This window comes from Muscardinus avellanarius (genome assembly GCF_963383645.1).
Source record: "Muscardinus avellanarius genome assembly, chromosome: 15".
Taxonomy (NCBI): Eukaryota; Metazoa; Chordata; class Mammalia; order Rodentia; family Gliridae; genus Muscardinus; species Muscardinus avellanarius.
In genome coordinates this window covers 20,772,656-20,793,447 of record NC_137801.1, presented here as the reverse complement: position 1 = coordinate 20,793,447, position 20,792 = coordinate 20,772,656, and the positions used below count along the sequence as shown (strand labels likewise).

The window sequence follows — 20,792 nt, the reverse complement described above, 5'->3', positions numbered from 1 at the left end:
CTGGGCGCTCCCAGGCATCTCCCAACAGTGCAGGTAAAGGAACCCCATGCCCCCACGAGGCCTGGGCCCAGCTACTTTCCTGGGAAGAGCCCTGGGACAGTGCAGCTGACTCCAGCCGGCCTGTGGGGCACTGGCACCATTGGCGGGTATTTCCCGTGGGCACTCTGCACTCCTAAATGCAGTAGGTACCATAATGACTGTCCGAGGCCATCACTGTATCCCGCTGCAGGCTCGGGGACACTGAGGCCTCTGCAGGAGGACCTGCTGGTCAGGTCCAGGTGCTCAGCCACCTACACACCTGCACCACTGTGCGCTTCCCTCCAGAGCCCTGGTCTGGACTTTGGGTGTGAGAGATAAGATGCCTGGTGTCTACTCCTGCTCTTTCCAGCCCTTTGGGGCCATATGGGTGGGGTGTGAGAGACCTCAGACCTTCTAGTTCAACCCCCATCTGACAAAGGAGGAGGCTGAGGCCTCAGTTTGGGAAAAGGAAGACTGCCCACTATCACTGGGTATCAGTGATGGCGCAAACCCAGGCTGTCCAGCCTCCAGTCCAGTGCCCTGGCCGCCACCTTGGAACAGAGTCCTGGACTCTGGGATCCAGATGAGCTCCCATTGTAATCAGCTCTGGTGTCTGAGCACACATCAGGCTAGCCCAGAAACCTGGGGGGCAGGGCTTCCTGGAGGGGGCACCGAATCTGTTTCTCCCAGGGGCTTCAAGCAGGGACGGGTGCCAGGTATCCGTTTCCTGAGGTGTGGGGAAGGTTGAGGGTGCCTTGGGCAGCTAGGGATGGGGGCTTCAGCTGTGCACCTGCAGGGGGAAAACCTGGGCACACCTGGGCCCTTCAGCCCAAGCCCAGCCGAACTCTCATGCCCCGCTCACCTGGCCCTGCTGCCCCGGCTGGCTTCCCTCAGCCCGAAGCAGGACTCACTGCTCAGAACTCCTCCAGCTTTGCATGGAGTCAGGACATTCCAGCTTACATCTCTGACCTTATGGATACATCTGTGACTGGAAAAGCCTCTGACCTAGATAAGGGTCTTCTTTCCCCCTATGGCTCTGGAGATAGGTCCCTGTGGCCTTCCGTGGTTATTTGATAGTGGCAAAGCCATGTTTGACGGACTCCAGGGCTCAATTTGCACACACACCTCATGTTTTATTCACATTGCTTCCTCTTTCCAAGAGCTGCTTCCCGGCTCTGTGGCTTCCAGCAAACTCCTCCTCATCCTGCAGGGCCCAGCTCAGATGTCCCTGCCCCACTCCACTTGTCCATCCCCCACCCCTCTCTCTGGACTATAGCATCCTTAAATTGCCCCCCCCCTCTCTCTGGACTATAGCATCCTTAAATTGCTTGACTCTTCACGTCACTGTTACCCTGGTAGACTGGAGGCTCCGGGTCCCCTGTGTCACTGTGGCCCAGCTCAGAGCCCGGCAGGTACTTGGAGGGCTCAGTAACACTCCGTTGAGTGAATTCTGAGTCTTCCTCAAATGAGGAAAGCAGCATTCGCTGAGCATCTGCTGAGCATGGAGCCAGCGTGGGGCAGCAAGGACGCTAGGGAGATGGCGACGAGACAGTTTCTGCCTTCACAGCTCAGCCAGCTGCAGCCTGGAGACCACCTTCTAAACTTCACATCTGCATCCTCTGTGACCAGTCATTCCACTCTTCTAGGACTGTCTCACATTCGTTCCTGATCACATTTGTGTTCTCCTTCACTAATCCAGGGAGCTCTGAATTTTTTTTTTTTCTGTTTCCTCAGAACTAGGGCTTGTCACGCTTAGCACTATGGAATATTGTAGTCAAGATTTCTCTGTGTGTGTGTGTGTGTGTGTGTGTGTGTGTGTGTGTGTGTGTGTGTGCGTGCGTGTGTGTGTGTGTGTGTGTGTGTGTGTGTGTTATTAAAGATCGAACCCAGGAGCATTCTACCAACCCTATTTTATTTTTAAGTTTGAAATCGAGTCTTCCTAAGTTGCTGAGGCTGGCCTTGAACCTGAGATTTCTCCTGTCTCAGTCTCTTAAATACTGGGATTACCGGTGTGTCTCACCACATCCAGCTTGGAGAATTCTTTATGGTGGGGTTGTCTAGAGCACTGTAGATGCTGAACAGGGTCCTGGCTTCTACCCACCAGATGCCAATGGCAACCCCCCTCCCAGTTGCGGAAACCAAAAATGTTTCCAGACGTTGTCAAAGTCCCCTGGGAGTTCATCTTGCGCCCAGGTGAGACCACGATTCTACTTCTCTTTCTCTGATTCCTTCCAACCCCAAGGCCTTTCTTTCCCTTTTCTTCTCTTCCTCTTCAATGAAAAATACCCTCCTGGTCTCCAGTACGTTTTGCTTCTGGCGAGTTCTCTGAGCTGGCAGGAACCTTCCTGTGGTTCCACGAAAACAACAGAGGGAGGTGAGACCAGTCGACCTGTCTTAGTGGATTTCTAAGCAATTCCTAAAGGGAATGATGCTCAGAAAATACCAGGAATGCAGCCGCGGACAGTTCTGAGGTGCGGGATTCGGGCTCTAACTCAGCCCGTTCCCAGGGCTGACCCAGCTCTGGGGTGCCTGCCTGGTGGAGGGACACCTGTGGCCTTTGCCTTCCCAGAATGACCTGCTGCTCATGGACCGGGCCAAGACCCCTTCCCTGTGCAGCCTGGCCCACCTGGGCATCCTGGGAGCCTGTCCCCTCCCTGCCTCACCGTCCTCTTCTCTTTGCTGGGGCTTCTCTTCAGACACCCCAGGAATCTGGCATTGCACATCCACCAAGCCCCAGCTTTGCCCTTGCCTCCTCGTGGCTCCTCCTCCTTTCCCTGTAAGTGTTCACCTGCAGTGTATTCCGGCTAAGCACTACTGTGAAAGCCATGGCTGCTTGCTTCTTGTGGCCCTGTCCTGGGCCTGCTTCCCCTCCAACAAACTCCGCGAGCATCTCCATCACCACCCACGTGCTGATGATCCCCAAATCTAGATAGACTTCCATCCACCTCTCCAGAGCTGCAGGCGCCCCTGGCCAGCACCAGCTGGACCCACGACTGCCACACACAGTGGCCATTGCTTCCTGTGCCTTTCCCAAGAGCGCACCTGGGTCGAGTGCTGGCCAGGGTCCTCTCACTTCAACTCACAACCACGCCTCACAACCCGTGTGAATGGTGCCTGCAGTGGTCCAACACAGAGACCTGAGATCATTATCCCCTTATCGCAGGGGTAAACTGAGGCTCCGGAAAGGCAGCGGCGACCCAACAGTAACAGCTAGGGGGCAGGCACAGAGGACAGTTTTAGCCACACTGCACTCACCATAGCTTTTGTGCAACATTTCCCCCTTTCCTTGCCAGTGAGTTTGCCAGAGCAGCGGCCCCTCTGCTCACTGCCCACACCCTTAGCCCAGCCCCTGCACCCAGGCCAGGGGACAGGGCTGGGGACCACGACTGTGCAGGGCAGCTCACAGCACAAGAAGACGTTTCATGTCCCAGGGTTATGCGCCTTCACACTCCGTAGTTCCTCAGTTCTAAGACTCACCTTGTTCGATATATCTGCCAACCTCCCTGAAGTTGGGATGCGGCTTCCAGACAGCAACTGGTTTGATGGTGATGCCTGTGTAGGCCTCAGCCCACAGGGTATCTCACCATCAATAGCAGTGTCCACTTGGTGACATGTGTTATAGTATCTCATCAGAGCCTCACAGCAAGAGTCTAGGGAGGTGTCAATATCCCCATTTTACAGCCGGGAAACTGAGGCTTGGAGAATATGCTATTCAAGGCCACATGGCTAGACAGGGCAGAACTGGGACTACAGACCCTGGCTCCTGGCTCCCCAGCTGCGGGCCCTTCTGAGCATATCACGTCAGCGTAGACCAGTGGTTCCACCTACTGGCAGAAGACGGCCCAGCCTGGGGATAGGGCCTGCTCCCACCCCCACCAGGGCACTCAGAACCATGGGCTACACTGCTGCTCATCCAGAGCTTGGAGCACAGGGGAAATGGCTGGGGTGCAGACAGGCACTGCCAGGAGGGAAGGGCCCGGTGCTGCTCCGGCTGCCGCCGCCACCCGCCAGTGACAGCCGCCTGGTCCTTCCCCCCTCCAGTACTTCGTCTTTGACTTCCACGTCTCTCCTGACGTCATGTTCGACAAGATCATCAAGATCTCGGTGAGTGGGGAGCAGCCCCAGCACACACCTTCATAGGACCTTGAAAGGTGACCCTCTGGACCAATCAGAAAGGCAACCTGTGCCAGGACACGCAGCTGGGCAGGGGGGCCCAGACTGGATTTGGGGTCCCTCTAGCCTGATGCCCCATGTAGTACACAACCCACTTACCTGTCTATGGAAGCCAGCCAGAATTAGGAGTGGGTGGGACAGGCTGATGCTGAGCCTCTGGACGCCCTGCCAAAGGCCCTCCTGCTTCACCATGAAGCTTGAGCCCCAAAAGACCGAGGCAGCGCCACCATGAGTGGGTCCTCACAGCCCCGAAGGCCTCACCCCGCCTGGCCTGACTGGAGGCTGGTGGTTCTGCCCTGAAGGTGATTCACTCCAAGAACCTGCTGCGCAGTGGCACCCTGGTGGGCTCCTTCAAAATGGACGTGGGGACTGTGTACTCGCAGCCTGGTGAGTAACTGCACGGGCTGTCAGCCCCGGTGCACACGGCTCGGGGAGCGGGCGCCCATGGTCCTTCCTACCACACAAGGCAGGTGCTGGGCTCGCCTGGCCAGGACCACAGACACTGTTAGCTCACAGGCGCAGAGGAAGGTGCGCACGGTGAGCCCCAGATGCAGGAGCAGCGCCGCGCGATCTGGCGGGTTCTTGCTTGTTACTGTTGCTGTATCTCCGTGCAGAGCCTTAGAGTGACTGTCATGGGCGCCTTCTCAGTACATGCGTCAGGCTGTGTGTTCAGGGGCCCCCACCAAGTCACACCGATGTCAGTGCTGATACAGCAGCCCGTAAGGGATGCTGGGCTCTGAGAACACCTTTTACGGGGACCCAGCTCACCTGAGGAGCAGCGATGGTGGCTGTGGCTGGCTGGCAGCTATGTAGGCACCGTGGACCAACTCTGGAGATGACAAGGAGTAGCCCAGAAGGTTTGCCACCCCGTGGCCAGCTTGGGGCAGCTCTGCCCCTGAAGTGAACCAGATGCCCTGAATGCAGCAACAACCCCATTGTGCCCTTTGGGGCCCCAGTTTCACCCAGTTGTCACATTGGATGATCACAAAACAGTGAGGTAGGCAGCTCTGTCCCTTCCCATTTTAGAGATGGGATCAATGAGGCCCCAGAGAAATAAAGGTTGAACAACTAGCACTCTCTGGTGTTTCAACCTAATAGACACTTAGCTGACACACAAGAAAACTGTGGCTCAGATTAGGGAGCTTGAGTCCAGTCCCCAAGATCACAAAATCATAGAACATTCAAGCTACCTAAGACCTTGAACACATCTAGTCCAGTCTCTATTAAGATGGACAACCCAGGGAGATGAGACTTGTCCAACATCTGGAAGTAGAACCTGGTCTCCTGGCTCCTGGGCCAGCACCTATCACATGGCCCACACAGTCCTGGGCCCCAGGAGATCAGCTCTACTGACCGCCCAGAGCTGCGGGGAGCGGGGCAGTGTCAGTCTGTAACCACGATGATTCTGAGGAAGTGGCACAGCTGTGGACCAATTGCCCAGAATGTCAGTGACCAAGGGTCAGGCAGAAAGTGCCCCTGCCCCATTACCATTGGCCTGGAGCCACGTACAGGGTGGAGACAGGGGAGCTTAGTGTGCACCTCCAGGCAGTTGAGTCGTGGTCAGCAAAGCACCGCCCCTCCTAGAGGAGCAGTGGGTGCCAAGCACTGTGGCCAGCACCAGCCCAGCAAGTCAGACCCCCCCAACCCCATGTGGGGACCAACGTTCCCATTTCACAAGAAGAAAACCGAGGCTCACAAGCCAAAGTATCTGCTCCAGGGCTACAGTGGGAATAAATGGCTGAACCAGGATGTGGCCCCAAGCCTAGGCGCTCCGCTGTGACAACCCACCCCGTACCTGCTGCCCCTGCAGAATCTCCCCTGGGCCTGGTGTCTTCCCAGAAATAGGGGAGGCCGCAGTCACACGGTCAGTCCTTCAGTGAAGGAGTGAGTGTCATCCCTCTGGTGGTCTCCAGTTTGGCTGAATTTCCTAATGAGTCCTTGGTTCCTGACCAGGCCAGAGTGGCACTGGGCAGATGTTCCCAGGGACATGGGACTTCTGAATGCTGCTGGGAAACTTTGGGTGTGTCGATACCTGGTAGAGCAGAAAGAGCTTCCTGGGGGTAGGAGCTTGTTCTCACCCTGGCAGGATCCCTTTGCCCTGTCTGGTTCAACAGCAAGGGACTGTCCACTCTCTGCTGCTCTCTGCTGGGCAGAAGGGTGGGTTTGCTGGTCACAGAGAAAGCCTGACATGGTGTTTCCTGTTGGTAAGCATAGATAAAGCTGGGAGCTCATGTTCTTGTAAGTCTAGACTGGGATCACACAGTATCAAGACTGGAAGGACCTCAAAGGTCAACAGACCTGTGTGTACCCAACACAGGCACCCCTGTTGTTGACAGTCATCTAGCCTCCGTGTAGACCTCCCAACAGTGAGATACTCAACACCAAAATCTGTCACCCATAACCTTCACCCATGTCTACAGGTCTGTCTTTCAAGACAGAAAAAAAAAAAAAAGCCTCTTCAAATAGTCTGTAAGTTAGAAGGCAAATTCTATGTCACTCCTGAGTTTTCCTCTTTCCCTGCTAAATTTCCACAATTCATCTAATCATGTCCACGTCTGCCAATCCACCCATCCATATATTCACCCACCTACCCCTCTGCCCACACTTTAGTAGATCCTGCTATCCATTTATCCACCTACCATGTAGCCATCCACCTACCCCGCCAGCCTGGCCGCCCAGCCCCAGCCCTGCGTCCATCGCTCCAATGGCCATCCAGCAGTCCATCCTACTGGGAATGCCTAGGACACAGCTCCTCTTGTGAGGCCCTTCAGCTCAGCAGAGGGGCCCCAGCAACTCTGCACACCTGTGAGCTCCTGCCTCTCGCCCGCCTTCACCCTCCCTTCACTCTGGCATTGGCTCCCCTGAGACACAGTGGGCTCGCCGGGCCCTAGCCAGGTTGGCTTCTGCACTGACCACCAGCGGTGGTCAGTGCCTTGGAGGATATGAGCCTGGGATGCAGTGGAGGGTGGAAAAGGAGGGAGACAGGGTGTTCTGAAGCCCTGGGGATTTCAGCACCCACACGCAACCATTGGAAGAAGATTCGCAGAGCAAGGCCTCCCACCCTGGGCTGAAAGACCACCGCAAAGGGCAGATCCTGCCAGAGTGCCTCCTGCCCAGACACCTGTCCTTTCCTCCCACTGACTCAGGTCCTGGGAACACCAGGGTGGGACTGCCAGTCCTGCCTTTAGGAAGCTCTCAGTGTAAATGTGGGAGGCAGGCATGTGGGGTACCAAGGGCACCAAGAGGCCAGGAACCACCCTTCTGAGAAGGCCGTGGAAGGCTGCTGGGAAGAGAAGACCCTAGGGCAGGAGGAGGAAAAGTTCTCTGGCAGCTGAACAGAGAGGGGAGCACGGGCAGGGTGGCAGACAGAGCAGCCTGGAGAGGGGATCTGTAGCAGGAGCACAGAGAGGAACAAAGGAGCACCTTGCCTAGTGAACACTGCGCTGGCGGCTCAAGCCAGGCAGGGAGGGCTAGAGCGGGAGCACCACACCAAGCCTCTGGGCTTCACCCCAAGGCACGGGGAGGCCCCAGGCAGGTTGGAAATGAGGATGTGAACCGGGGACCCTCCGCTTTGGGGAGCCCCACCTGGCAGCCATGCAGGGCTGGCTGGAGAGGTGACGGTAGGAGAAGCTTCAGGCTGAGAAACCCTTTAGGGTGACACCACACATCCCGCTGCCCAGCCGCCCTGCTGCGGAGGCCCATCTCCCCCAGGCCCAGACACAGGCAGAGCTGTGAGCCGTGGCCCCTGGTCTCGGGGCCCATGGCCTGGGCTCTAGAGCCAGGTGGTGCTCAGCTCTGCCGCCCATGGCCCGACCCGAGGCGGCGAGCTGCAGGACACAGGGTGCAGCGCCCTCCCCCACTGCAGAGCACCAGTTCCATCACAAGTGGGCCATCCTGTCCGACCCCGACGACATCTCTGCCGGGCTGAAGGGCTACGTGAAGTGTGACGTCGCTGTGGTAGGCAAGGGGGACAACATCAAGACGCCCCACAAGGCCAACGAGACAGATGAGGATGACATCGAGGGGTGAGCCCATCTCCCTCAGCCCCTGGAGGCCTGGCCCCCTTTCCCCTTCCCCCTTCCCCCCTGTGGAGCAGCGCGGCCACCACCCAGAGTTTTCAGTGTCCAGCCCCCTGACTCTGGTCCTGCCCATGCATCCACACAGTCCTGCTCTTCCTGGAGGGCCTGGGGCAGCGGCTAGGGTGATGGAGGATGGTTAAGAATGACAGGGCTAGCCAAGTACCAAGTACTGGGGAGGCTGAGACAGGAGGATCCCAGGTTCAAGGACAGCCTCAGCAAGTAGCGAGACTCTCATCAACCTAGCAAGACCCTGTTTCAGAATAAAAGTAAAATAGAGCTGGGGTATAGCTCAGAAGTAGAATGCCTCTGAGTTCAGTCACTAGTATCACAATGAAGAATGGCTGCTTTAGTCAGGTGCAGTGGTGCACACCTGCAATCCCAGTATTTGGGGAGGCTAAGCTAGGAAGATCGTAGGTTTAAGACCAGCCTCGGCAACTTAGTGAGATCCACAATAACTTAGTGAGACTCTGTTTCAAATTTTTTTAAATAAATAAAAAGGGCTGGGGTGTAGCTCAAAGGCAGAACATCCTTGGGTTCAATCCCCAGTGCCTCCCCCAGAAATGGCATTGCTTTTAAGGCCATACTTTTGACTGAGCAATTTGGTAGGAAGAGTAGGTGGTGACCAACCTCAGGATGGGCCCAGAACAGCACAGCCAGCCCTTTTGGTAGCGAGAGAGATGGTTGAGCAATCTGCTGGGAGCTTGTGGGGAGCTCGTGGGGGAAAGCCCTGGGATCCTGTGGATCACGCCTCCCAAGGGCCGAAGGGGAGAGCAGCCGCCTGTGAGCGTGCTGTCCAGGGACAAAGGGTAGAGAAAGGATAGATAGAGCTGTGGAAGTTGATACTAGCACTAAGGTTGGTATCCTGCTCTAAACGTACAAAGCACTCTGCGTTGCCTATTCTGTTTTCTCCTGGGGACGGATATTACTATTATTCCCACCTCAGCAGTGTGGAAAGTAAGGCTCAGTGAGACGGGAGACTCACCCGGCGTCCCGCGTGGCAGGTGCCCGGAACACGAGTGCCATTAGTCCGAGTCTCCTCAGCTGTACCTCTCAGCTGCCCCAGGGCAGACAGATGCTAGGACGGGAGCGAGGTCCTGGACCTAGCCACCATGGCCCTGGCTGGATGTGCCTGCAGGAACTTGCTGCTCCCCGAGGGGGTGCCTCCGGAGCGCCAGTGGGCCCGCTTCTACGTGAAAATCTACCGCGCCGAGGGGCTGCCCCGGATGAACACGAGCCTCATGGCCAACGTGAAGAAGGCTTTCATCGGCGAAAACAAGGACCTCGTGGATCCCTACGTGCAAGTCTTCTTTGCTGGCCAGAAGGTACTGGAATACATGGCGTCGGGGGCTGGGGTACCAGGTGGCGCAGAGGCAGATGACGGACAGGGCGACAGGCCTGAGGCGAACCGGAGGCCTCCAGCTGGGGCTGGGAGGGCGAGGCCAGGCCGGAGTCAGCTCAGCCAGGGCCAGGGCTTAGAGAATCCTCAGACCAAGAGCAGCCTCACAAACATGCACGCACATGTGCGTGCACGCACGCGCACACATGCACACACGCACACGCACGCATGCCCTAACCCTTGCGCCCTCCCTCCAGGGCAAGACTTCAGTGCAGAAGAGCAGCTACGAGCCCCTGTGGAACGAGCAGGTCGTCTTCACAGACCTGTTCCCCCCGCTCTGCAAGCGCATGAAGGTGCAGATCCGAGACTCTGACAAGGTCAACGACGTGGCCATCGGCACTCACTTCGTCGACCTGCGCAAGATTTCCAACGATGGCGACAAAGGTCGGCAGCAGGAGGCTGGGTGTGGCGGGGGCCGGGGCGTGCAGGGAGGGAGTAGTAAGACCCCTACTCATACCACCACCACACCAGGGCCTCAGCCTGACAGGCTTCTGAAGGGCCTGTCACCGGGCCTGCCTCAAAGATGAGGGGGAGGTCAGGGCTCAGGGCTGGGCAGACTGATGGACTGGGCAGTCAGCTCTGTGAACTTTACACCTATTTTCCCATATGCAATTTAAAAATGAGAGGCCCACAATAGAATAATTATAGTACAAATGTCCATGTAACTACAGGGCGCGCGCACACACACACACACACACACACACACACACACACGCTGTACATATATCTGGCTACAGTATCGACAGCAGCCCTAGTCATGACAGTAACACCTACCTACAGGCCTGAGGGGCTGAGCCTCTCCTGGAACCCAGCTCTGTGCTGGGGGTAAGGACATAGAGATGGGATTCTGTCCCTGTCCCAGGCACGCTCAACTGACTTTGAGGAAAGAAATTGGCACTGCTAGATGTTCAAAACAGCAGGCAGAAAACATGGAAGGCTACATGTTGCCTAGGTCCATGCAGATGAAACATTCAGAATGCTCAAACTCACAGAGGCAGAAGTAGATTGTTTCCAGAGGGGTTGGGGGAGGGGGGGATTGAGACTAACTGCTCTTAGGTACAAGGTTTCTTTAGGGGAAGGAGCAGCGGAAGTGTTCTGGAACTAAATGATAGTTGCATAACACAGTGAATATCTTAAAACACACACACTGAAATGTATACCTTGAAATGGTTACATTTATGTCATATGAACTATATCCCAATTTCTAAATGCTGTGAATGATTTTTTTTTAATTAGGCAGAGGCCAGGCATGGTGGCATTCAGCTCTAATCTTAGCTACTAGGGAAATGGAGACAGGATGATCACAAGTTCGAGGCCAGCCTTAGCAACTTAAAGACACTGTCTCAAATTTCAGGAAAGAAGGGGGAGATCTGGGAGTGTGGCTCAGTGATAGAGCGTCCTGGAGTTCAATCCCCAGGACTAAAACAACAAAACGGGCAGAACAGGGCTGGGGTGTGGCTCCGTGGCAGAGCACGTGCCTAAGTCTATGCAAGGCCCCAGCATCACACACACACAAAGAATAAAAACCAAACAAACACGCAAGGTGGAATCAGAGCCACACAAGGCAATTTTTATTGGATGGAGCCCAACGAATCCCAGCCAAGAGAGAGGTGACTTGTGACTAGGCACGGGGGCTCCCGGGGAGCGACGTCTCCAGGCAGAGACCAAGAGGGAGGACCTTCAGAGAAGAGAGAGGAATCTCCTAGGTAGGGAAACAGTAGTGGACATGTGTCCACAAAGATGACCAGGGGCCCTGCAGCCATGCTGAGGAACTTGGTAGGAGCTGGCATCTGTCTGCAGGTGGCTCCGGCTCCAAGTACCAGGAAGCAGGACTCTGCTTCCCCCACACCCAGCTCAGACCCCCATGAGAATAAGTAGTCCCCCAAAAGGGCTCCATGCACACACAAGTACGATAAGGCCACCCTGCACCTGCCCGGCACCCAGCAGACACCAAGCCTTCAGCCTAGTCCAGCTGAGCAGCCCCTCCCCCTCCTCCCGGCTGCCGCAGGATTCTTGCCCACTCTGGGCCCAGCCTGGGTGAACATGTACGGCTCCACACGCAACTACACGCTGCTGGACGAGCACCAAGACCTGAACGAGGGCCTGGGGGAGGGCGTGTCGTTCCGCGCCCGCCTCATGCTGGGCCTGGCCGTGGAGATCCTGGACACCTCCAACCCCGAGCTTACCAGCTCCACAGAGGTGCAGGTGGAGCAGGCCACGCCTGTCTCAGAGGTGAGGTCCGGGGACTCTGCTGCCCCCAGATCACTGAGTCCTGGGATCTGTCTTTTGCTGCCCTGTCTACCTTCGGGGGGCCAGACCCCCACATGAGGCCTCCCCTAGGGAGTAGATGGCTACAGCAGGACCTCTGTCCTCATCTACTGCACCCTTCCCAGAGGTCCCGTGATGGCCACCAGCTCCCAAGACAGTGCCTCACACTGACCCTCCTCCCGGCCATGACTGCCTGTGGATACAGAGCCAGCCTCCTCCCAGGGCTTGAGGCCTTCAGGGTGTGGGTTGCCTTCTCTCAAAGCTGGCAGGATGCCAGCCATCAGCCCAAAGAACCCATCTTCCTATCCCAAAATCTGGAGGGATGACAGGCCCTTTGGAGGATGTTGAAAGGAGGCCGGCCAGGCCCGTCGCCCCACTAAGGTTTAGGGACGGTTGGAACTACCTCCCCCACAGAGTTGCACAGGGAAAATGGAAGAATTCTTTCTATTTGGAGCCTTCCTGGAAGCCTCAATGATCGATCGGAAAAACGGAGACAAGCCAGTCACCTTCGAGGTGACCATAGGTGAGTGGAGGAGGTTCTTGGGCCCAGGGGCTGCTGGTAACCGCTGGAGCCTGCGCCCCAGCCCCTGGGGACCAAGCATCACCCACCTCTCTCCCCTGAGCATCGTCAAATACCCACACAGCACACTGCGTGAGCATGGGAGCGTAAGTGCCCCCAGAGGGGCCCCGCTTTGCTCCACAGAGGACTGGCCTGCGCAGGCACGTGTGGGAAAGGATGGCAGGAGAGGAGAGGGTGGGAGCGCAGGCTGTGTCCTGGGTGGGCATTCCGCCCCACAGTCATTGGGCTCCGTGAGATCTTACGGGGCGGGAGACACGGGACCTTTCTCTGGCCGGTGCTCCAGGTACCTTAAGCCCCATTCTCTGACTTTGCCTCTCCCCAAAACAATGCCTGGGTGGGGTGGCAGGTGGGACCCTGTGGGAAAATGACTCCAGAGCCTCTGATGGCCCATTCTGTGTCCAGGCAACTATGGGAATGAGGTTGACGGCTTGTCACGACCCCAGCGGCCTCGGCCCAGGAAGGAGCCCGGGGATGAGGAGGAGGTAGACCTGATCCAGAACTCCAGTGACGACGAGGGTGATGACGGCAGGGACCTGGCCTCGGTGTCCTCCACGCCACCCATGCGGCCCCAGATCACAGATAGGTGGGCCCTACCCTCCCGTGGCCTGGCCCTCCCGCCTCCCAGGACGCCAGCCCTCAACCTCTACCCACCGCCCACCAGGAACTACTTCCACCTGCCCTACCTGGAGCGCAAGCCCTGCATCTACATCAAGAGCTGGTGGCCTGACCAGCGCCGCCGTCTCTTCAATGCCAACATCATGGACCACATCGCCGACAAGCTGGTCAGGGCCAGGCGGGGACCCGGGTCCTGGGGGAGCAGGCGCGTCCCACAGCCTTGCCTAAAACACACAGGCTCATCCAGAGGCTTGCCACAGGGTGGGGAGGGGCAGCAGGAATGGACCCCGGCCCAGGTCACAGAGCTCAGGAGCAGTTCTGAGGATCCAGGTCCCTGCAGCCCTGGGGTGCCCTGGGGGTGGCAGGCATGCCCCGGTCTCTGGCCAGCACCAGCCTGCTCAGCCTTCCATGGTCACCACCCAAAGGTGGCTTCTTCCTTCCAGAATTGAGGACCCTGCTAGTACCAAGGTCCCCATTTTCCACAACAAAACCTGGTGGGTCGGTTACTTCCTTGTGACGAATGGGAAGTGGCCTAACAAGAGTTCCAGGGCACTAGGTCCCTTTTCCCACCGATGAATGGGGAGGAGACACGTGTGCCGATTCCGGGGGAGGGCTATAACCCGCATGCATGTGCCTCTGACCCTGGTTCGCAGGAAGAAGGACTGAACGACGTGCAGGAGATGATCAAAACCGAGAAGGCCTACCCCGAGCGCCGCCTGCGGGGCGTGCTGGAGGAGCTCAGCTGTGGCTGCCAGTGAGAGGGTGGGGACAGGAAGGGGGGACTGGACAGCAGAGGGGCCGCCCCAGCCTAAGCCCCGGCTCCCCCACCCCCAGCCGCTTCCTCAGCCTCGCTGACAAGGACCAGGGCCACTCGTCCTGCACCAGGCTGGACCGGGAGCGCCTCAAGTCCTGCATGAGGGAGCTGGTAAGGACGCTGCGGACCCCAGGGGGAGGGAGGGGCTGGCAGCGAGTAGGGCATCTGCCCAGCCGTCCCCTGATGCCCGAGCGCCCCCCGCAGGAGAGCATGGGGCAGCAGGCCAGGAGCCTGCGGGCTCAGGTGAAGCGGCACACGGTGCGTGACAAGCTGAGGCTGTGCCAGAACTTCCTTCAGAAGCTGCGCTTCCTGGCGGACGAGGTGCGCGGCCTGCGGGGAACTGCACAGAAAGTCGGGGGGCCGGGGGAGAAGGCCGATCCCTGACCTGCGCCCGCGGCCCCGCACAGCCTCAGCACAGTATCCCCGACGTGTTCATCTGGATGATGAGTAACAACAAGCGTATCGCCTACGCGCGGGTGCCCTCCAAGGACCTGCTCTTCTCCCTGGTGGAGGAGGAGCTGGGCAAGGACTGCGCCAAGGTCAAGACGCTCTTCCTCAAGGTGCCGCAGCTCCCCCGGCTCATCCCCCCCAACCCCGCCGCCCCTGGCCCAGGCCTCCACCAGCCCCCGGTACCCCACCCCGCGGGCCCTGGCACTGGCCAGGCTCTCTGTGACCCGGAGCCTGTCCCCAGCTGCCGGGGAAGCGGGGCTTTGGCTCGGCGGGCTGGACGGTGCAGGCCAAGCTGGAGCTCTACCTGTGGCTGGGCCTCAGCAAGCAGCGAAAGGACTTCCTGTGTGGCCTGCCCTGCGGCTTCGAGGAGGTGAAGGCGGCCCAGGGCCTGGGCCTGCACTCCTTCCCGCCCATCAGCCTGGTCTACACCAGTGAGTGAGGCGGCCCCGACAGCCCCTCTCCCGGTCCTCACCCTGCCGGCCGGGCCTCAGCCTCCTCTCCCCACAGAGAAGCAGTCCTTCCAGCTCCGAGCCCACATGTACCAGGCCCGCAGCCTCTTCGCCGCAGACAGCAGCGGGCTGTCCGACCCCTTCGCCCGCGTCTTCTTCATCAACCAGAGCCAGTGCACAGAGGTGAGGGCCTGGGGAGCAAGGAGCCAGGCTTTCAGAGCGCGAGGATGCCTCCAAGCCTGGGGCCTGGGGAAGCAAGTCTGTGGCACCCCCCGCTCTCTCTGGAGGGAAGCCTGCAGGTGGCCGCGGGGGAAGGCCACGACTTTGATGGGGGTGTGCCCAAAGGCAGGGAAGACTAGGTACTTAGCAGGCGCTGAGAGCAGACCTCGTATTAGCCTCAACATTAAGATTTCCAAATACCAGGCAATCTGACAGTCCTGTGCCTGGCTTCCCCAGAACCCCTGACTAGGAGTGGCATCTGCCACTCACCGCCTGTTCCTCATCCCCCACCCCATGCTGCAGGTGCTGAACGAGACGCTGTGCCCCACCTGGGACCAGATGCTGGTATTTGATAACCTGGAGCTGTACGGAGAAGCTCAAGAGCTTCGGGACGATCCCCCCATCATTGTCATCGAAATCTACGACCAGGACAGCATGGTACGGTGGCGGGGGGGGGGGGGGAGTGTCTCTGGCACCAGGGACCCTGGCAGCACCAACCTACCCCAGATCCCTGTACTACACCTGGACCAGAGCCACGCGGCCTCCTCCCCAGCCACCTGCTGGGCTGGGGCCTACTGGAAGGTGGGAGTGTGGCCTGCTGACCGGTCCCTCCAGTGCCTCCTGCCCACCTGCCCTAGCCTGGCCCCGCACTGTGGGCCTCAGGGGTCTAACGAGCCAGGTCAGGCACCTGCACCTCCTGGCACAGAGGGAAGCAGGAGATGAATCCTACTGTTACCAGTCTCCCCTCCTTGGGGGTTCCTGACCCCTTGTGCACACCTACCATAGTCTGTAATAACCTTACAGCCTTCCATGGGGACTCTAGTATAAGGAATGAAGATTTGGGGTGACCCCTGAGGGCTGGGAGTGTCAGCTCTTCCTAAAAACGACCTTACCTGTGGAAGTGCCCCAAGAGAGCTCTGCACGGGGGGTAGGAGGGCCTTCCTTCTAGTCTCAAGCCCTGAGTCTGCCATCCACTGCCGGGTCTTCAGCAAGCTCCTGTCTGTCACCCCATCTGTCAGTGGGGTGACACCATTCGCCAACTCCAGGCCGTCGTAAGGACCGAGCGTGATGACGGGTGTGTGGGTGTTTGGTAAACGGCAAGTAGGAGAGACCACCTGGGTTGCTTGTCGTGTCAGGGCAAAGCCGACTTCATGGGCAGGACCTTCGCCAAGCCCCTGGTGAAGATGGCAGATGAGGCCTACTGCGCGCCTCGCTTTCCACCACAGCTTGAGTACTACCAGATCTACCGTGGCAACGCCACAGCCGGAGACCTGCTGGCTGCCTTCGAACTGCTGCAGGTATGTCACAGGGAGAAAGGCCCTGTGCCGGGGCCTGGGACCCGTGTCTCCCTGATCTCCTGGCAAACCACATGGGGGGGGCCTCACAGGGACCTGTGACCCCATTCCCCAGATTGGGCCAGCAGGGAAGGCCGAGCTGCCCCCCATCAACGGCCCTGTGGACGTGGACCGAGGACCCATCATGCCCGTGCCTGTGGGCATCCGGCCTGTGCTCAGCAAGTACCGAGTGGAGGTGCGTGGGGCCGTCTGTGGCCCTCCCTGTCCCCGGCCTGTGACATCCACCCCGGCTTCCTGTTCCTCTCATTTCCACCGTGGCTGGCAAACACCTCTGCTCCCTCAGTCCCGCTCCCTGTTTTCAAATAAGAAGACAAAGGGCCCATGAGGGACGGTGACTTGCCCGAGGTCATCTCTGAGACCAGGCCAGTGCCCGCCCCAGAGTGAGTCAGACGGCCATGCTCAGGACCATTCCTGCCTCCTGTCTGTTCCTGCCTCTGCCACCTCCACGCCCACCCTCGCTCTGAAGCCCTGACCTCGGTGCCTGGAAGACACCCACCTCACCGTCCCCACCCATTGAAACCCCACATCTCCAGGTGCTGTTCTGGGGCCTGCGGGACCTGAAGCGGGTGAACCTGGCCCAGGTGGACCGGCCACGGGTGGACATCGAGTGTGCGGGCAAAGGGGTACAGTCGTCCCTGATCCACAATTACAAGAAGAACCCCAACTTCAACACCCTGGTCAAGTGGTTTGAAGTGGTGAGCACAGGCCCAGGTGGAGCCGGGGCTGGCCAGCACTGCGGGCGGGGCTTGGTCTGGCTCCTCGGCCTCCTTCTTTGAGGCTCAGGCTCCACGTCACTGGCACCCCCAGGACCTCCCGGAGAACGAACTCCTGCACCCGCCCTTGAACATCCGCGTGGTGGACTGCCGCGCCTTCGGCCGCTACACACTCGTGGGCTCCCACGCTGTCAGCTCCCTGCGGCGCTTCATCTACCGGCCCCCGGACCGCTCGGCGCCCAGCTGGAACACCACGGGTACGGGCACCCGACACCCAGTCCTGGCCCCTCTGTCCTGGAAGGGCTCCAGCTCACAGGCCAGTGCAAGTGGCCACCGGAGATTCTCCAGGGGGACGTTTCATGGGGTCGTGAGGGTTGGGTGGGAAGGCAGACCCCACCCTGGGTGGCCATGGAAGGCTGCCCAGGGGGACCCTCACTCTGGGCCAGAGAGGGCCAGTGCTGGAAAGGGCCTGAGAGCAGTTGGCCTCCTCCATGGGGTAACAGGAAAGGCCCGGGCTCACACCCTGCTCTAGCCTCCACTCTGCTATTTGGCTCCATGGAGCCTCCCATCTCTCGGGTCACTTCCTCCCTCCTGGTCTCCATCCTTCCCTCTCAGCTACCCTGTCCCTCCCTCCTCTCCTCGCAGAGAGTTCAGAAGCTGCCTTGGCCCCTGCGCCTTCCTGCCTCCCAGACTCTCACCTCTCTTCCTGCTCCCACTCTGTGTGTGTGTCTGTCTGTCTGTCTCTCTGCCTGTGTCCTGTCTCCCGGTCCAGCTAGGCTTCTCCGGGGCTGCCACGCACCGTGCAACGGGGGCCTCTCCTCTTGCCCCCCAGGGGAGGTCGTGGTGAGCATGGAACCAGAGGTGCCCATCAAGAAGCTGGAGACCATGGTGAAGCTGGACGCGGTAAGAGGGTAGGACGGGCAGGCGGGGGACACGCATGACACGTCTCACGAGCTGGGCATTAAGTCACTTTTCTTACAACATGTGGATCTCAAGGGCTAACCCTGATGGCCTGTGCAGGTCCACCCTAACACTGTCCGTGTGTGTGTGTGTGTGTGTGTGTGTGTGTGTGTGTGTGCTGGCTTGATCTTTAAGGCAGCCTGCCCAGGTCAGGGAGAGCTGGAGTGGAAGTTGACCCCCCTTAGCTGGCATGGCCGCCCCCTGCACACCCTGTTGCCTCCCCCTCGCAACCCTGGCTGTTCACTGAAATCACCTCTGAGTTTTGAAATTCACTGGTGCCCATCACCCCCACACAGACTCAGTGGGGCCACGCTGGTCATTTGCAAAAGCCCCCCAGGGGATTCCAGCACTCGGTTGGGAATCAGCGTCCTAAGAGGCCGCAGGAAGCCTCGAAGCCTCCCGACACGGGGCCCTGGCAGCGCACTTTTGTTAACACAAAGTTGGCCTTGTTGGCTGGGCGTGGTGGCGCACGCTTATAATCCCCACGCTTGGGAGGCTGAGACAGGAAGATAGCACAGGTTCGAAGCCAGCCTCAGCTACTTAGTGAGGCTCTCGGCAACTTAGTGGAGACCTGTTTCCAATAAAATACAAAAAACAAATAGGTCTGGGAGTATAGCCCGGAGGCAGAAAGCCCATGGGTTCCACCCCCAGTACCACCTAAAAAAAAAAAAAAAAGTTGGCCTTGCTGGCGAAGGGCACACGATGAGCACCCCGTGGTCCCAGCCCTCCATGATCCCTGGCCTGAGCCGCTGCCTGCCCGCCAGGCCCCAGGGGCTAAGCCTGTCCTGTCTCCTTGGTCCCCTCTGCAGACCTCTGACGCCATCATCAAGGTGGATGTGGTGAGTGTGCAGCCACACCAGGGCCCTGGGTGCCAGGTGCCAGGGACTGAGCCCTCCCCCACCCTGGGGCCCATCCCACCTTGCCCGGTGCCTTGCACCAGGGCCGTCACACCTTCCTCCACAAAACAAGGCCTCTCCCACTGACAGTGGTCCCCCGCAGAGCATCGTGGGGCCCAGGGCTTTTCCAGAGCAAATGGCCAAGGTGGGTGGGGGCCCTTGGGAAAGTGCAGGAAGCAGGGAGCCCACAGGCGCCTATAGACCTGGCCCACCCTCAGGCTGAAGAGGAGAAGGAGAAGAAGAAGAAAAAAAAGAAGGGTAGCGCAGAAGAGCCAGAGGAAGAGGAGCCGGACGAGAGCATGCTGGACTGGTGGTCTAAGTACTTCTCCTCCATCGACACCATGAAGGAGGTGAGGCCCCAGAGAGGCTGGGGCTGCCGGAGTCGGCTGCCCCGGGCCCTGGCTGCAGCTCCCACCCCTCCCCGAGAGCTGGCTCCCAGCTCCCACATTCTTGAAGTTCCAGCTGAGAACTCACTTCTTCCAGGCCAGTGGTCCAGTCTGCCTCCCCCGACTTGGCCACCTCTTTTCTCATTCGTTATCCCACAAACATCTCTAGAGTCTGTGTGAGGAGCCAGACCATACTAGTTGCCACCGGAGCCTAAAGATCAGATTCCATTCCTGTCCCGAGAATTCCCCATTACAGGGCAGAATGGATATGTGGACAGATACTTAGGGTTCCGCGTGATAACAAAGGCAAACCAAGCCCCAGGGAGTCAGGGAGAGCCGCTTCATTTCTTGGCAGCAACTTCGACAACAAGAGGCCTCAGGTGTTGACTTGGAGGAGAAGGAGGAGACCGACAACACCGAGGGTGAGCCCTGGACCCGGCTCCCCAGGCCCCGGCAGGTTCCCCGCCTGCCTCACCAGCTCCAACTCCTTCCCATCCCACGGTCCTGGCGCAGATGTGGTCAGGAGGCACTGGGTGCCAGGGAGCGGGCTAAGAATGGCTTTTACTCGGATGAGTTCAGCAACCACAGTGATAGACAGACACTTAAAGCCACAGAATAGGGAGCCAGAAAGGATCTCACAGCTCATTTTCCAGACCTTTTTCCATAGAATAAGATTAATAACTATTCTGGAGGAAAGAAAGGGCTCTGTAGGCAAATTGGTTCAGGAAATTCTGGCTTAAACAGATTCTTTGGGGAACGATTTCTCAGAGCCTTTAACATGCAAATATGAATATACTATATCTCTAGTAGGAAGATACTGTATAAAATATTTCCCAACTCACTCCAGCACAACGCCCTTTCTTCTAAAGCATGCCAGCCGCACCTGTGGCAGGTGGTCCACCAGGTGCTGTTTGGAAAATAGAGGGCCAGCCACCTTGCTAGTACCGACAGTAGATTACCACCAAAAGGAAAAGGGAAGGGGTCCAAGGCCACGCGCCACCGGCCTCTGACTCCTTCTCTGCCCCACTCCACCCCAGTGCAGGACCACAATCTGCTGCCTTTTTTCACAGTGGAGCGCAGTAAAAAGTTAAATCATAAATGGGCGGCAAAGCTGGGTTTCCAGCACAGACCTTGCTGCTCGGGCCTTTCTGCCCACCTCCCCCTAAGCTGAGTGGGGCTTCCCTTTCTGCTTCCTGCCAGGCCTGAAGGGGCCAGTGAAGGGGAAGGAGAAGGTGAGGGCTGCCAAGGAGGAGAAGAAGAAGAGAACCCAGAATCCCGGCCAGGGCCAGACATCTGAGGTCCCTGAAAAGAAGAAACCCAAGATTGATGAGCTGAAGGTGAGGGTCTGGAAGCAGGCTGGCCTGGGTGTGGGCAGGAGGCGGCAGACAGGCTGGATGAGAGCCAGCGGGTAGGCATCAGCC

The 20,792-nt window shown here is 58.6% G+C and overlaps 1 protein-coding gene across 3 annotated transcripts in view; it reads left to right on the top strand.

Annotated features, from left to right (window-relative positions):
* OTOF (otoferlin) overlaps window positions 1–20,792 on the top strand; it is a gene marked incomplete at both ends in the record, with an annotated part of 86,931 nt that overhangs the window by 57,808 nt on the left and 8,331 nt on the right. For 2 of the 3 annotated variants that reach the window (XM_080712076.1, XM_080712075.1), the window contains 25 exons: window positions 4,060–4,122; window positions 4,494–4,578; window positions 8,057–8,216; window positions 9,406–9,592; window positions 9,864–10,050; window positions 11,675–11,898; window positions 12,349–12,457; window positions 12,917–13,097; window positions 13,176–13,296; window positions 13,783–13,883; window positions 13,964–14,054; window positions 14,148–14,264; window positions 14,351–14,503; window positions 14,635–14,824; window positions 14,901–15,025; window positions 15,365–15,499; window positions 16,198–16,359; window positions 16,472–16,591; window positions 16,950–17,111; window positions 17,224–17,386; window positions 17,962–18,032; window positions 18,899–18,928; window positions 19,204–19,335; window positions 19,727–19,793; window positions 20,572–20,708. In XM_080712076.1, coding sequence (XP_080568202.1) covers window positions 4,060–4,122; window positions 4,494–4,578; window positions 8,057–8,216; window positions 9,406–9,592; window positions 9,864–10,050; window positions 11,675–11,898; window positions 12,349–12,457; window positions 12,917–13,097; window positions 13,176–13,296; window positions 13,783–13,883; window positions 13,964–14,054; window positions 14,148–14,264; window positions 14,351–14,503; window positions 14,635–14,824; window positions 14,901–15,025; window positions 15,365–15,499; window positions 16,198–16,359; window positions 16,472–16,591; window positions 16,950–17,111; window positions 17,224–17,386; window positions 17,962–18,032; window positions 18,899–18,928; window positions 19,204–19,335; window positions 19,727–19,793; window positions 20,572–20,708 — 3,273 coding nt within the window. Of the gene's footprint in view, window positions 1–4,059; window positions 4,123–4,493; window positions 4,579–8,056; window positions 8,217–9,405; window positions 9,593–9,863; window positions 10,051–11,674; window positions 11,899–12,348; window positions 12,458–12,916; window positions 13,098–13,175; window positions 13,297–13,782; window positions 13,884–13,963; window positions 14,055–14,147; window positions 14,265–14,350; window positions 14,504–14,634; window positions 14,825–14,900; window positions 15,026–15,364; window positions 15,500–16,197; window positions 16,360–16,471; window positions 16,592–16,949; window positions 17,112–17,223; window positions 17,387–17,901; window positions 18,033–18,898; window positions 18,929–19,203; window positions 19,336–19,726; window positions 19,794–20,571; window positions 20,709–20,792 lie in introns of all 3 variants that reach the window. The other variant, XM_080712074.1, reaches the window with a different exon arrangement.